The following is a 16,155-nucleotide window of genomic DNA, read 5'->3' as shown; positions in this document are numbered from 1 at the left end:
TATCAGCATTATTATTATTATCATTATGTATTTGTTATTTTTATTATACTAATGTGAAAAGAGACCAGTCAAAATATGATTCAAAATTCAAAAAATTCTCAGGTGACTGAAACATAATGAAGTAAGTGTAGCTATTCAAGTTCACACCAACAGTAGGTGGACCCAAGATCTGACCTTAAGCATTACAGACCCATATATTATTGTGCTCTATAGAAACAAATTTATTTATAGTGCCAAGTAAACCAAATAGATCTCTAAATGCCAAGTAGATCACTAAACAGAAAGTGTATTTATGTTTACCAGATTTACATCAATCTAAGTGACTTCTGCAAGTGACAAATTTACAAGTAAAAGAACTTCTTTTATGACTGCAGTCTGACAAGTAGAAAATGATACTGTTTAGACAATGTATTGAAGCAATAGGCTTCTTTTTCCTAAAGAAGTATTATGTATTAATTAAGGGAAATATTTAATGATAAACATTTGATTGACATAAACAGAAATAAACAGATTTTAGAATATATTCAGAATGCTTTACCATATGCATTTTAACATTTTTCTACATTTTAAAAATTTTAAACATTTATTCAGGAAGTAGAAATATGTGAATCCTAGACTGAACAATGCCTTTATAAGGAAAGGCTGATTACATTGTTCTCATTTACAAGTTCTTTAATCACAAACCAAATCCTCCGATGTGCATGTGCTTGGACTGAGAAATACTTCCTCATTTCCTTTTAGTACAAAATTGTATATGCAGAGTGGTGGTCTGTGAAAAAGAAAAAGAGAGGAAAATAATTATTAATAAAAATAACAAAGTTTATTTTTTCTCATAAACATTAGAATATTCAATGCCTGTAATTAATTAGTTCCCCAAATGAAGGGACAAACTTATAGCATCGTTTCCATTCCATCTCACTGGGCTACACAGGGATGAAGTAGACACAGTATTTATGAGAAAGAGAAAACTCTGTGTTTCAATTTCTTCTTTCCTTGATGCTTCTTTGGAATACTTACTTTATGTAGGAGATATTTTTAGATACTGAAATAGCTGAAGCCTGAACTCAACTCTTAGTGGTCAGGCTACTTTTTCTACTGCAATAGCCACCACTGAAGAATGGGGCTTAACTTCATAGACAAATTCTGTCAACATAATCTAATCATTCCTATTTTCCACCTACTAAAATACAAATAATAAAGAGTACAGAATTCTGTATCTTGGAGAGATTGTGTATTTAGCATTTGAAGATTTCCGAAGTCATGTCACTGTGATGAATCAAACATCATGTCTAGTTTTTATAACCCTGCTAATGCCTTAAACACCTTCAAAACAGGTGATCAAGTAGGATAGAAAGAGATAGGTTAAAGTTCAGGAAAGGCACTAAAGAAAAGATGCATTGCTCTAGTTCAAGATATACATTGCTCCCAAGCTCCTCTAGCTTGCCTGAGACACCACTGAACAAGTTTTTAAAATATTCAACAGCATTTTTAGGTTAAGTTGTTCATTTTTAAATAAATCAATTTTCTATACCTGCTAATGTGTTTAAAAATAATAAAATATGACATTAGTTTTTAATTATAAAAACTGATACAGAACACGAGAGTATCTTCTATTTGAAATAATAAAGGCACCTTGGACTTTAAATTTTAATACTATAACAGTGAATGTAAAGTGGTAATACTTCAATCATAAGAATTTGAGGTGTTAGCAAAAGTAGTTTTTATCACATTATCAAAGATCATCAATCTTCCTTCATTATTAAGTGTAGGAATGACTTTACCACTTCTCCAAACAAATGTATATATACTTGTGTTGATTCTTTATCGATGCCGCTATACCCTTTATTCATTCAATGTGCCTTCACTGTTCTGGATCTCCCTGATCTACCTCATTTTTAAGTTGTCATAGTAGAACAAGTGTGTCATTAAACTTATTAACAGGTAAATTACCCGAACCATTAAGTAATTATTCTATTCACATATTTATAACATTGAAGGCAAGTGTATTTTTATTTGTTTTCTACAATAAAAGATCACAATGCCATTACCATTAAAATATTTTCAATCAGTAATATAATAAATGCATAATTTTGAATGAAATATTCCACATCTTATAAACCTTTGCAAGCATTACAAGACAGTGGGGCAGGTTTACTATGCCTACCAAAAGTTTAGTTTCATCAAAATATATGTGAAAAAATAATTTTCTTTGTTTTTACATTGTGAAAAGCTTATCTACTTCCTCTGCCAAGACCATAATTTTGACATCACTTATTCTATGTTATTATTTCCTTCTCCCCAACCAATAAAAGTTTTTAAAAAGTATAGTTTAGAAAAAAACTTGTTATATGTTGAACTACCATGGGGAGATTATTATATGTTCATTTGTTTAGTTTTAAAAAGAACACTGGATATTGCATCTCTAATGCTTTATTTAGCACAAATTAGTGAAATAAATACATTACTTTGATGAAATATATAAAATAACAGAAGAAATCTAGTAATAAAAAAACTCTAAAACTCAAACATGGTTCATTTTTTAAAATTTAAATCCATGTATTATTCCAAAGTACAAGATATACATGTACTTCCTTATTTGAAAAAGCTCCCTAGAGCCTAGGTACAATGTATCACCACATTCAAGCTTATAATATTGTTTGTAAAAGTTATTTAAGGTTCTCCACATTAATGCAGGTGCTTGTTCCCACCTGCCAGATGGGAAAAGCCAATATTTCACTGGTCACCGGAAATCATATGGGAGGTTCTTGCCTCAGTAGTGAGAGTAACGAATCCTAAACTACTCCAGGCCTGCCTAATAAATCTTGAAAACATGACCTGAAACAAAATCAACCTGTTTATAAGAGCCTAACCACATCTTCATAATAAACCTGAAGAATATTTATAGGAATATAAAAATATAGAGCACCCAGCACAATAAAATACACAAAATCTATGATCTAAGAGTTACCAAACATGCAAAGAAGCAGGACAATGAGCCCAAATGAAGCTCACCAACTGAAACCAACCCAGAACAAAGGACCGATGTGAGAATCAGAAGGAGACATCAGAGTCCCCTTCTCTAAAGAGTTATCATAACTTTATTTCATGTGTTCAAATAGTGAACATGAGAGATATAAAAAGATCCCAGTCAAACTTCCAGAGGTGAAAACTACAATGTCTGGGATCAAAAATACCCTGGATGGGAATCATATCAGATTAAACATTGCAGAATAAAAGCATAGTGAACTTGAAGATATAGCAACAAAAATTATTCAAAATAAAATGCAGAGAGAAAATAAAATATAAAAATAAACAAAACATCAGTGAGCTGTGGGAAAACTTCAAGCACCCTAATGAACTTGAAATTAGAATCCCCAAAGGAACAGGAGAGAAAAGGGACACGGAAAAATGTATTTTAAAAACAGACTTTAGATGAAATTTGATGAAATCTATAAGACTATGGGTCCAAAAAGGTTAACAAATGTTAAACACAAGAAGTATGAAGAAAATTACAAGTAACAGCATAATCATACTGCTTATAGTCAATTGTAAGGTGATAATCTTGAAACCAGCCAGAATGGGGGAAAGACATATTATCTTTATAAGAACAAAAGGAGGATACCAATAGATTTCTCATTAGGATCAATGCATAGTAGAACACAGTCCAGCAACTACTTTAAAATACTGAAATTAAAAAACAAAACAAAACAAAACAAAAAACCCCATCAAACCCAGAGCACTTGGTTTTCAAAATCAAGGCATCATAAAGACTTTTTCAGACACACAAAAGTTGAAAGAATTCACACCAGCAAACCCACACTATACCAGCAGCATCTACATAACAGAAGTGTATCAGAAATAGTGACTATGTGAGTATATAAATATATACAACTTTTCCTAATTATTCATTTCTCTTTAATAGATTGACTCTTTGAACAAAAATGATACACTGTATTATGGAATTTTTAGCATATGTACAAGTAAAATGTCTGCCAGCAACAGCACACAAGCCAGGATGGGAGAAATGGAATTATACTACTGTCAGGTTCTCACGTTAAATGTGAAGTGGTAAAATTCACCTGGAGGTAAACTCTGATAAGTTAAGGATTATAAAATGAACCCCAAGGAAACCACCAAAATAATCAGAGAGTTTAATAATAATAATAATAAGCCCACAACGGAAATAAAATGTAATTGTAAGACTACTCGATTTATCCAAGAGAAGGCAGACAACGACAAAACTGAGAACAAAGAACAGATGGGAAAAATAGAAAACAAAATAGTAAGATGACAGATTTAAACTCAACCATATCAATAATCACATTAAAATAACTGATGTAAATACCCTTAGTTAAATGGCAGAGGCCGTCAACATCATGTGTCATTTGAGCAATCCAAATTAAAAACACTAGTGCTGGGAAAATAAAAGCCAAACAACAAAGAAACTTGATGATGATGTGGGAGAGTAAAGGAACTCTGCTAAGTGCTGATGGGAAAGCAAAATGTACAGTCACTTTGGAAACCAGTCTGGCAGTTTCATATAAAGTTAAACATACACTTACAGTATGACCCAGCGATTTCTCTGCTAGATGTTTATCCGAGAGAAATGAAAACTTATGTTCACATAAAAACCTACATGCAAATATTTATGTTGGCTTTATTCATGGATAGATATCAAAAACTGTGAACAAACCATATGTCCTCAAACTGGTGAGTGGATAAACGAATTGCAGTAGTTATCAATAACATTCCATTGATATAAGCAACAAAATGCATGAATTTGGAATGTCTGAAGCTAAATAAAATAACTAAAAGGCTATACATACTGTATGATTCCATTTATATAATATTCTAGAAAAGGCAAAACGAGAGACAGTGGTTGCCAGAGAGTGGGAGTGGGGAGTGGGGTTGACAATAAGGGGCAGCACAGGGCTGTCTTTGTCATTGATGGAAATGTCCTGTATCTTGAATGTGATGGTGGTTGTATGACTCCATGAATTTATCAAAACTCATAGAAGTATATGCCAGAAAGTACATTTTACTGTTAGGTAAAATTTTTAAAAGTAGATTTAGTCTCACTTTTCTCAGAAGTCATCCCAGGTCACTTCCACACTAGGAATATTCCTCTCAATCTCTAAGTTCAAAGGCCCTACTCTCCTGGAAATGCCCCAAAGGAGAAGGATGCTGTAGTCTCTACCAGAGTTTGTTATAGAGAGATAATTACTGGCTGAATGCATACACAGTATATCTGGACCATACGGCGTCCCACTTTTATAACTCATGTTCCCAATAATTTGGCAGTACTAATTCTCATTAATTGCACATTATCTGTAGGAACAGATCTAAATAGGAAAAGCAACTAAACGTTTATGGCAATTATCTACATAATTAAACTTAAAGTATACATTTCATCCAAGCCTCTGTTAGCACTTCCAACCAGCAGGGAATGCTGACTTTTGGTAACCACACATAAGTGTTTTTAAGGTTTTTCCTTCCCCCGTGAATAGAAACAACTGTATATAATTTGTATAAATTTGGTAAATTTTCATAGTCTATCCAATGTTTAGATTTTACATAAAAGTTAAAATTTATGTGCATGCCTATTTTTTCTCCATAGCATATTCAATTACTTTACCCTATTTGTTACTGAATAACCAATGAATGAATTGTGTATAATATGTGTCTGTGAAAAAATTATTAAGAAGATAGGGAGTTACAAATAATAGTGGACACATCTCTCTGCCTTTACCCTTTCTTTTTCCCTTATAAGTGACATAGAAAAGAGAAATGCATGCAAAAAGCCACAACTCTCTATAGCTCGCCAACAATCAATATGAAGGTATGAACATCATGTGCTAAGGTGCAATATTTGAAACTGTTCCTACATTGTTGGTGGGAATGTAAACTGGTGCAGCCCCTCTGGAAAAACAGTGTGAAGGTTCCTCAAAACGTTAACAATAGAACTCCCCTATGACCCAGCAGTAGCACTGCTAGGAATTTACCCAAGGGATACAGGAGTGCTGCCGCATAGGGGCACATGGACCCCAATGTTCAGAGCAGCACTCTCAACGATAGACAAAACATGGAAAGAGCCTAAGTGTCCATCAATGGACGAATGGATCAAGAAGATGTGGTTTATCTGTACAATGGAATATGAAATGGCAATGAGAAAGAATGAAATCTGGCCATGTGTAGCAACATAGATGGAACTTGAGGGTGTTATGCTGAGCGAAATAAGTCAGGCAGAGAAGGACAGATACCATATGTTTGTATGTATAGTAGGATTGGGAGGAACTTAATGGAGGACCATGAGGGAGAAGAAGGGGAAAAATAGCGGGAAAGAGGGAGGGAGGCAAACCATGAGAGACTCTTGAATGCTGAGGACAAACCAAGGGCTGATGGGGGTGGGGGAGAGGGGAAGTGGGGGAGATGGGCATGGAGGAGGGCACTTGTGGGGATGAGCACTGGGTGTTATATGGAAACCAACTGGACAATAAACTATTAAAAAAGAAAAAGAAACTGTTCCTCATGCTTGATTTTCCTTCTGTGAATATAAAACAAAGAAATTGTTTACCATACAGATAGTTGTCTATGCACATATAATCAGTATCTATGATAACCAAGCACTGGGGGGTGGGAATAAAATGCCCAACAAGATAGGAGAGAATAATTTGAATGTTCCACAAAAGACAAAATATAATGGCAGCCATTAACTTACATTTTGGAAGAAAAAATTGCTTCTAATCAGGTCCAAGGTACTGTACAGCCCCAAGTACATTATGTTCACATTGTTACCTATGTAAATAGTGATTCCTGCAAAAGCTACTGTAGTGAATAAGCTGTATGATTCTACACAGAAAGCCTGCTTATAATTTAATATATATAATTAGATTCAGGGGCGCTTCCCTGGCTCATTGTTAGGTGTCTGACTGTTGGTTTCCACTCAGATCACGATCTCACAGTTGGTGGATTCAAGCCCCACTGTCAGCACAGAGCCTGCTTGGGATTCTCATTCTCTCTCTCTCTCTCAGCCCCTCCCCTGCTCATTTTCTCTCTCTCTCTCAAAATAAATAAACTTAAAAAAAAATTAGATTCATGATTCAGTTATAACATGTGATTATATATAAGCATGACAAAATGTTAACAGTGATATCTCTTAGTTGTAACATTATATTTGAATTAAATTTTCTGAATATTCCATAATGGAAATAATTCACTATATTAATTAATAAAAAATGTTTACTCCTATAAAAATAATAGCAACTGAAACAAAAGAAAACAAGAACATTAAAAACTCAAGAAAAGTTAGGGTTCAAATCATTGCAAAGGTACTTCTCAGCTGAGACACCTTAGACATGTTACAAAACCCTTGAGTTTCTGTTCTCTTACTAATAATATAAAGAAAATACTTACCTCAGAAAGGTGTTTCAAAGATTGCAAAAACAGTGTCTAAGATGTAGTAGATCAAAACAAACTTAACCACTATTATCCATCTTGAAAGAAGCTTACTAATAGAAAAAGAAAACTTTAGGATATCTCTTTCATGCCTACATCTTCAAAGGAGTCATCTTTCCTTGATACCTAATAATTTTCCCTTAAATTGTAAGCATCGAACAAAACATACACCTAAAAAATCCCTTCCTTGTGTGCTAGTTCCCTAAAAAAGAAGGTTAAATTATGTTTAGGACAAATAATTCAGATGATAAATTCCACTTTATGAGATGAAATTGCAATCAGTGTGAATTTTCATTTCTAAAGTTCTTAATCAGTTGTCTCAGAGTCTTCATGTGTCCCCAACAACTCAATTGGGTGAGGATTCTGATCACAGCATTACTGGAGTGGATAGTATGGTACAGCGAATACAAAGTTTGGGTAAGAAGTTTCAAAAGTACTAAAAAAGGAAAGTTTTACAAAAAGGTAGGAAGATGTATTTATGGAGAATGAGACTTACAGTTTGATGAAAATTTTGGGAATGAGGCATTTTAAAGATGAGTTGCTTTAGCAAGACAGACAGATCTGTTTTGTATCATTATTGGGTTGGTCATTTTGTTGGCTCAGCTGTGTATTTATAGATTAAATGAGGTAGAAGAAAAGTTAAATTAGGGACTAACAAGAAAAGAAAAATGAGAAAAAAGGGATTGCTTTAATTGAGCATCTCCTATCATCCAAATATATACTTTATGTATTTTCTGCCACTGAAAATATTTAGAGCAAACTAACTTACAAGACAAATATACAAAAAAAAGAGCAACTGTTATATGAACAATAAGGATTGACTGAAAAATATATTTGTTATATATTTATTTATATAAGGTACAATTGCAAATTAGAAGTATGTTACCATAACTTCTAAGCAAATTAAAGAGAACCACTTATTTCAATTATCAAATATTTAAAAAATCCTTATATAACTGCAAGAGAATTTTAATCTAAAACAATTTTAGGAGAATATGAATAAAACTATCTTGTCCCTTAATATTATAATTAAAACACTGAATATCTAAAAATATTTAGGCATAATAACCTTTTTGTTCAATAATGACTCTAATAGTAAACACTATGAAAGCTTGGATACCTGGGCAGCTAAGTAGGTTGAGAATCCAACTCTTGATTTTGGCTCAGGTCATGATCCCAGGGTTGTGGGATTGAGTCCCAAGTAGGGCTCTGAGCTGAACATGGAGTCTTTAAGGTTCTCTCCCTTTCTCTCTCTCTCTCTCTCTCTCTCTCTTCCTTTACCCCTCTTCCCCACTCTCTTGCTCTTTCTCAAAGAAAAGAACAGCAAAGAAGAAAAGAAAAGAAAAAGTTCATTTCCAGTCATCCTAAAACTACTTAATTTTTATATGGGCGTAAAATTAATACACTCTCAGAGGTGTAGCTTACATTACATATAGAAACACACATGCACTACTCACATGGGTGACACTGTTTGGGGTTCCTGACCTATATCACCTCTCAAAATTATAGTGACTTAGAGAGCATCATTTGAGGACATAGGAAAAATTGCAGTGTGGATGTTGAAGATGGAGGACAGGTTTCAAGAGGGATGAACAGATTTTGAAAAAATGTAAAATGAGTTATGTCAAAATTGCTATCTGTAAACACCCTTCAGAGTTCTAGAGTTCCAGCCTCATATTCTCCCAAAGTACTGTACTCGTCACCCTTTAGCCAGACAGTTTAAAATACAGAAATGGGAGGTTGAAGACTTTAGCACAAATAATATAACTGTAAATAGGTTTCCTAAGATTACTCTTTAAGTTGAAGACAGCTGTGTTGGCTTTTCCTAACCAAATACTCTCATTAAATTTAAGTTCCATGCATAATACTTTCAAAAGAATCTTGAAGCCATTCAATACTAAATAACTAAATGCAATACTAAATAACTACTGATGGACACTTCAGTTGCTGCAACATTTAATCTTCCACTCTATAAAGATTTCTTTGTATATATAGAAAATTCTATCTTTTTTAAAAAAGTATATTTATTTATTTTGAGAGAGAGAGAAAGCACTCAAGCAGGGAATCGGCAGAGAGAGTAGGGGAGAGAAATGGGGGGAGAGAGAGAAAGAGAGAAACTGAGAGTGAGAGAGTGAGAGAGAGAGAGAGAGAAGGAGAGAGAGAGAGAGAGAGAGAGAGAGAATCCCAAGCAGGCTCCATGCTCTCAGTTCAGAGCCTGATGAGGGGCTCAATCTCACAAACCATGAGATTATGACCTGAGCCAAAATCAAGAGGCATACACTTAACTGACTGATATATAAGAGTGAGTCTAAAGGTTGATCTCCTTTAGTTTCGAGTCCTTAGTTTATTCTATCAATTTGCGATCTATATCTTCTTCTGAGGACAGTTTTCTTGTATCACATCTGCATTTAGTTCTGTTGTGTCTCCTCTTCAGCAACACCATATAGCTACATTTTGCATTTCAATTATTTTTCCCCAACAATTGTTCCTCAATCTTTTATATTATTTATATCACCCTATTCTATAAATTATTATGAGTTTTTACATTATTGATCAATTCTATTTTTTTCTCATATTTAATGTTGATACTAAACTTGATATTGTCTTTAACTGTGAGCTCATTTGGCATCACAGTCAGCTGTTTTACAATCATAAACAAGTGCTCTTCACTTGTTCTTTCATGAATTACTGTTTTTTAAATATTATTAAGAACATCAAGGAATGATTTGTACAATTTCCATCTATTTCCAATAATAAATCTTTCAAAGGTTTAGCCTTATTTCTAAATCTTGATTGTTAGATCTTTTTTTCTATGTTGCTCATGATGAAATGCACAGCATTTTGTTGTTGTTACTGTTGTTATTGTTTTTTGTGTTTTTCCTGTTCACTTTTGCTTAAATGATAAGAGTAGTATACAGTCCTATCATTTGCCTATATAAACAAAGGGTAGGTTATTCTTAGTTCCTGTTACTGTCCACGTGTATGGAACTAAATTTCTCTTTCTCATCTTCAGCTTCTGTGCTATTTTATGTATAAAGGTTCTAGCTAATAACTGGTGTCTGGACAAGGCTTATATTCCATGCTTCTATATTGAAGATAAAACTCTTTCTTTCTCTTTCCAGTTGTGATATATTGGGAAAAGACTTTATTCAAGGACAATATGAATTCTTTACACTTAAGTAGCAGAAACAGAAGGTATAAAACTACAACCTCTAAACTTCTCTGTTCATACTCACCTTCATTACGCTCAGAGAAGTATTAATGGGGGAAATTAGGAGGCTATGGTGGTGCAACAAGTTTGGCCCCTTTAAAGCCTAGCTTTTGGGAATTACAAGTAAAGTCTGCATTCTTATGTTTACCAGAAGGTTTGCATGTTTAAGATAATAAATAAAGAGATCAGTTGAAGATTACAAATCTTGACCTTGAGTCCTTCAAACATGACCCCTTAAAATATGTGTGCTTGTGTGTGTGTGTGTGTGTGTGTGTGTGTGTGTGTGCATCTGTCTGTCTGGTATACTTTGATAAGGAATAATATTGCTAATATTTCTAGCTGAAATTTTCCATATATTTTGGTATTTTTGTATGTATTTCAACCAAAGGCAAAGAACAGTAAAATTACCCCTAGATTTTTCCCACTATATTTTAATTACTGACTTTTGAGTGGCTAAATATTCTCATACCAAAAGTTACAAAATAATTTACACTTTAAACAATCTTTCCAGTTTTCCTCTGTTAATATAGACCTCGTCTAAATGCATATTCTTATCATTTATTATTTTTATTCTCCAAAACTTCTTATTTACTGTGTTCAATATTCATATAAAGCTAACTGGAGAATCAAATATACAAATACAGAAAAGTAAAGAGAAATAAAAAGAAAGATCTACAGTCAACTAAAGAAGAGTGATTTCTAGCAATTCCACAAACTCATTGCTATTGACTCTCAGTTGACACTCACAGTGGGAACAACTCATATCTCACATATCAAAATGGACAGATGATCAACAATTAAAGAGGTCTTAGTGGTTCTTAATGCTTTCACAGAGGTATTTCTGTGGGAATACAAATTCTGCCAGGGTGAACATGTATATCAATATCATGAGGACAAGCGTGGTAGGAAAACCTCCTCAGTTGTGAGAACATGTAACTAAGAAAAGCATATAAGATGGACAAAGAAAAATACTGATAGAATCTATCATCTTCAAAAATCCCCATCAAGCCATGATAGTATCACATTTTTGTATAATGGAGATATTTGTGACATAACAGAGAAACCAGGACACAAAGGAACCAGATTTTCCTCCTGCTGTTATTGTATATATGCTAGTGCTCCACTGATGTCAATATATTCCTAGGGTTGAATCTCCAGTGATATCTAGTCTCTGAGATATAATATAAACAATGGACTGTTTGTTTCCTCTTCCCAAATAAAGTTAAGAGAAAAAAAATTGAAAGTTCTGATGACTTCTATCTTCTATGACCATATGCCTCATGATAGTTTTCAGCCATTGAACTCCATCTAAAGAATTGTATAAAAGGAATATCAATCAGTCTGTAAACATATATGTATATGTAAGAAATTATTGATCAACTTCTAAGGCAGATATTTGTCTCACTTTTTTCATTTTTCTTGTGTCTAATGAAATAATTGTGTTTTTTCTTTGTCTAGGTAATGTGATTGCACACTAAACTTCATTCAAACTAATTTTCATTAAAAAAGTGTTTTGAACCTTTTAGATATTCTAATATTTGTGTAAAATATAATAAACAGGCATCTGAATATATCAGTTCTTAAGCCATTTCTTAGCATGCTGATATTTTTAAGTTTAAAAGATAATATGCTAAAATCAAACTTTAGTTTCCTTACCTTTCTTGATAGGTAATTGATTGTACCATAACACGATGGATGTTGTAACTGCATTGGGAACATTGCTGATTTGAGTTCTGAAAATATCCCAGACCAATGCCTGAAATACTTCTAACATCATTTGAAAATTGAGCAAGAATCTTGACTTCTTTAAGATGATAAAATGATCTGTTCTTCCTAAACAGAAAATTTAACATGCTTAGCATATTAGTAATTTAAAATATAATTTAACTCTAAAGTCAATATAATCTTGATGTAGTATAGAAAGAACAATCTTAAAGGTAAAAAGCCAAACAATATTTATAAAAGTATTTATTAAAATAAATTAAAACAAAATAAAATAATAATGCTTGCATCCCCATACAAAATTATTTGGGGATACCTTTTGAGAAAAAAGTGGGACATTTTATCTTTCTGACTTGGTGTCTAGATTGTACATTTGTCTAAAATTACAGAAGTCATTTTATGCTTCTTGTTTTAGACACCTGAACAGCTATTACAGTTCGCTGACAGGATACTCTAATAATAATTCTTAACTGCTCTGCGCCATTTTGTCAAATATTTGTGAGTTATTACAAAAGCCACAATTTTCAAAAGGAAAAAAAAATAAAGGTAGAATTTAATAAGTACAATTTTCTGAGCATTTATAGTGTACCTAGAACCATAATAAAGCTTGACATGCTTGACCTTATTTAACTATCTTGACAACTTCCTTTAGTAGGTACTATTAGTATTGCTGTTTACAGATGGGAAAACTGAATATCAGAACATACAAATGCCTTTCCAAAGCTAGAGAATGCAAAGCTGAAATGAAAATACACAGCCATGTCAATGCTCTTCTTCATCACTCTACCCAATTCCTCACCCCTGTGTCCTAGAAACATAGGGGTCCTGGAGTCAGGTCAATATGGATCTGCTTGACTACAAAGGGGAATCCAAAGTAGGTGAAAAAGGAGGAGGAGGAGCAGCATAAGTAAGAGGAGGAGAGAAAGGGAGGGAGAGGAGAAGGAAAGTGGGTGAGCGGGAAGAGGAAAGTAGGAAGGAAGAGAAGAAAAGAAAAAAGGTGAGAGAGAAAGAAAGAATTTTAAACCTCTGTTGCATTAATTTGCTCCTTCAAGGCAACAATGATTTGCTTGAGCAGAGGCGACAATCACGTAAAGCAGCTGAGGAGCAACCAGTGGTGTGTCCAGCTCTTGTGCCGTCTTATATTTATCCCTGCTCTTTCCTCCTTTTGATTCTTCAAACATCTGGGCCCCAAAAAGGATGCCATTACTCTCTTCAAAGGCCATCTCTGCTCCCCGCCAGGAACTGGTTTTACCTCCTCTTTCATGGAATATAATGTCATTGTTCATATCTCTGATTTCTGTCCAAGACCTTATCTGGATTTCTCAGAGATACTTCAGAGTCATTATGTCCAGATGGGACTGTGCTATCTCTGTCTACAATTTCACATCCACTTCAGTGATTTCCAATACCAACTATTTGTTTGTGAACACCAATCCCTGCCTCTATTTGAGCTCTGTTTGCTGAGATCTATTGCTTTTCACCATGTCTAAAACTCAGTAGGTTCAAATCTAAATGACATATTTCCTAACACCCATCTCTCACCAGAACAACAACCACAGCAACAACAAAACACTACAACTTACAAATTTCCTTATTATTTTAAATGGCACCACCCAAGCTAATTAGGATTCACCCTTGATATCACCCCTTCTTTCAACCCCTATATCCAATGTATCATGAATTCCCACCGATTATCCCTCTGAAATATCCTGGATCTGCTTTGGATCCATCCGTTTCCACAGCAAGCACTCAGGACACCATTGTTCCTTGCCTATATTCTTGCAACAGCATCCCGTCTTTTTACTAGTCAAACCAATGTGGTCAAATTGTTTTTCCAAAATAAAGATCCAACACGGCTCCAAACAAACTGCCCCAATTAAAACACTTTAGTGATTTCCATTTGCCCAATGAGTAAAATTTAAATCCCAGAACATGCCCTACAAGTTCTAGTTTTTATAAAATCCAAGGGCTTCCTACTCCTCTCATCTCTCTCTTGCTTGTCCTGCTTCCATTTTAAGACCTTAGAAAATTCCTTCAGATCCTGAAATGGGCTATGTTCTCTCTTGCTTCAGGATCTGTGCATTCGCTGGTACTGTGGCCTGGAATATAGCAAAGCTAATCAATCTTGCCCATCATTTAGGTTTCAACTAATATAAAATCTCCTCAAAGAAACTTTTAGTGACCTCTCTAATTCACATCCATTATTTTATGTTTCCATGCACACAATAATTTGCCTCAAGACATTTTTTAGATTTTATTTACGCAGTTTTATATATTTTTGATTACTGTTATATCTTTTATTAGGGCATTAAGCTTAATGAGGGTAGGACCATGTCTATTTTTCTCATCACAGTATCCTCAGCACTTAGCACAGTTCCTAGCTCAATGTAAATTCCTCTGTTTGAAGAGAAGAATGATGAACATCATCATTTTATTTGTATTATGTATGTGTAAAGTCTATCTGCTGCACTAGACATAAGTTATGTAAAGACAGCAAGCTAATTTGCCCAGAATTGTATCCCTACTTTCTAGTATAGTTATTGGCCTATAGAAGCTTTCAAGAAATTATATTGAATGATTAAATTGGCTCCTCTCCATGACTTCCTAGCTCAGTAAACAGCATCATAATTTAAATAGTTGCCTTGAAACTGGTTTCTTTACTAAACTTTCACATATTTAATTAATCATAAAAGTATCTATTCTAAGTCCTTAAAAAAAATAAGAAATATTTCCACGTATTGAGTCTAGACCTCCATCATCTCTCATGTAAATTATTACGACAGCCACCTCTTTGGACTCGTGATCTCTCCATTACTCAACCTCTGGGGGGAAACTTCTAACCAGAATATCCAAAATTGATATCTTTTGTTTAAAATCCTATATGTATATATTATTATATCTGGCATCATATTACAATGAGTAACAGCAACATCAAAAAATGATTACACTGTAGCACTCAGTGTAAAAATCAGGATACAGAACACATTTGCGGTAAGATCCTAATTTTGCTAAGTCAAGAAAATAATGTGTGTGTGCACATGGGTATACACAAGAAGGAAGAAGAGGAAAAAGAGGAGGTAAATGAAGAGGAGACACAGTTGTAGACCACATAGTAAATGTGAACATCCCTGGATGATATAATTATATATGATTTTCATTTTCAACTGTATAATATGATACATTTTCTACAGTGAGCAAATCTTCCTATTCAGTTTTGAAGAGGGAAGCAAAAAGTCATTTAAAAGTCTCTAACTTCCCTGGTTTCTGAAACAGTTTAAATCTCAAAGCATGACTAAAGTTATTAGCAAAGAATTATTAACAGAAAAACAGTAAAGCTCTTGGCCAGGCTTAGATGGACAGATTTGTCATGAATATATCATCTATGTTTATGTTCCTTCATTAAAAATGCACTAATTCAAGGACATGAATAAAATACAGCAATATTTCATGGTGTTCTGCATACACAATGATGTTTATAAAAGAAATGAAGAATGACAATTTCTTTGCCTTTTGAACAAGTTAGGAACAACTTCTCTAGGATTGTAGTCTGTGGGCTGTTACTGAACTCAGGTACTTTCCTATCTCCATGCCTTTGAAAGCACTGTCTTCATCCCTTGACTGCAATATCTCCCCTTCAAATGTTTCCTTGCATCCTCCTCATACACCCACAGAAAATAAGCTACTATAGAACTTAATTACTCAGAGCTGCAATTACGCATTAGTCTCCTCTAGTGTTCTGTGACTTCCTTAAGAACAATACAGTACTA

General features: G+C 33.8%; 1 protein-coding gene across 1 annotated transcript in view; it reads right to left on the bottom strand.

The window, feature by feature from the left end:
* LIPI (lipase I) overlaps positions 1 to 16,155 on the bottom strand; it is a 41,479-nt gene continuing 25,324 nt past the window's right edge. The window contains exons 8-9 of the mRNA XM_077765631.1: positions 12,323 to 12,499; positions 1 to 769 (exon numbers count right to left, since the gene is read on the bottom strand). Coding sequence (XP_077621757.1) covers positions 673 to 769; positions 12,323 to 12,499 — 274 coding nt within the window. The 3' untranslated portion in view covers positions 1 to 672. The remainder of the gene's footprint in view (positions 770 to 12,322; positions 12,500 to 16,155) is intronic.

Source organism: Crocuta crocuta, unplaced genomic scaffold, assembly GCF_008692635.1.
Source record: "Crocuta crocuta isolate KB4526 unplaced genomic scaffold, BGI_CrCroc_1.0 scaffold174, whole genome shotgun sequence".
Taxonomy (NCBI): Eukaryota; Metazoa; Chordata; class Mammalia; order Carnivora; family Hyaenidae; genus Crocuta; species Crocuta crocuta.
The sequence above is the reverse complement of the archived record's forward strand: the minus strand, read 5'-3'. Positions and strand labels throughout refer to the sequence as shown.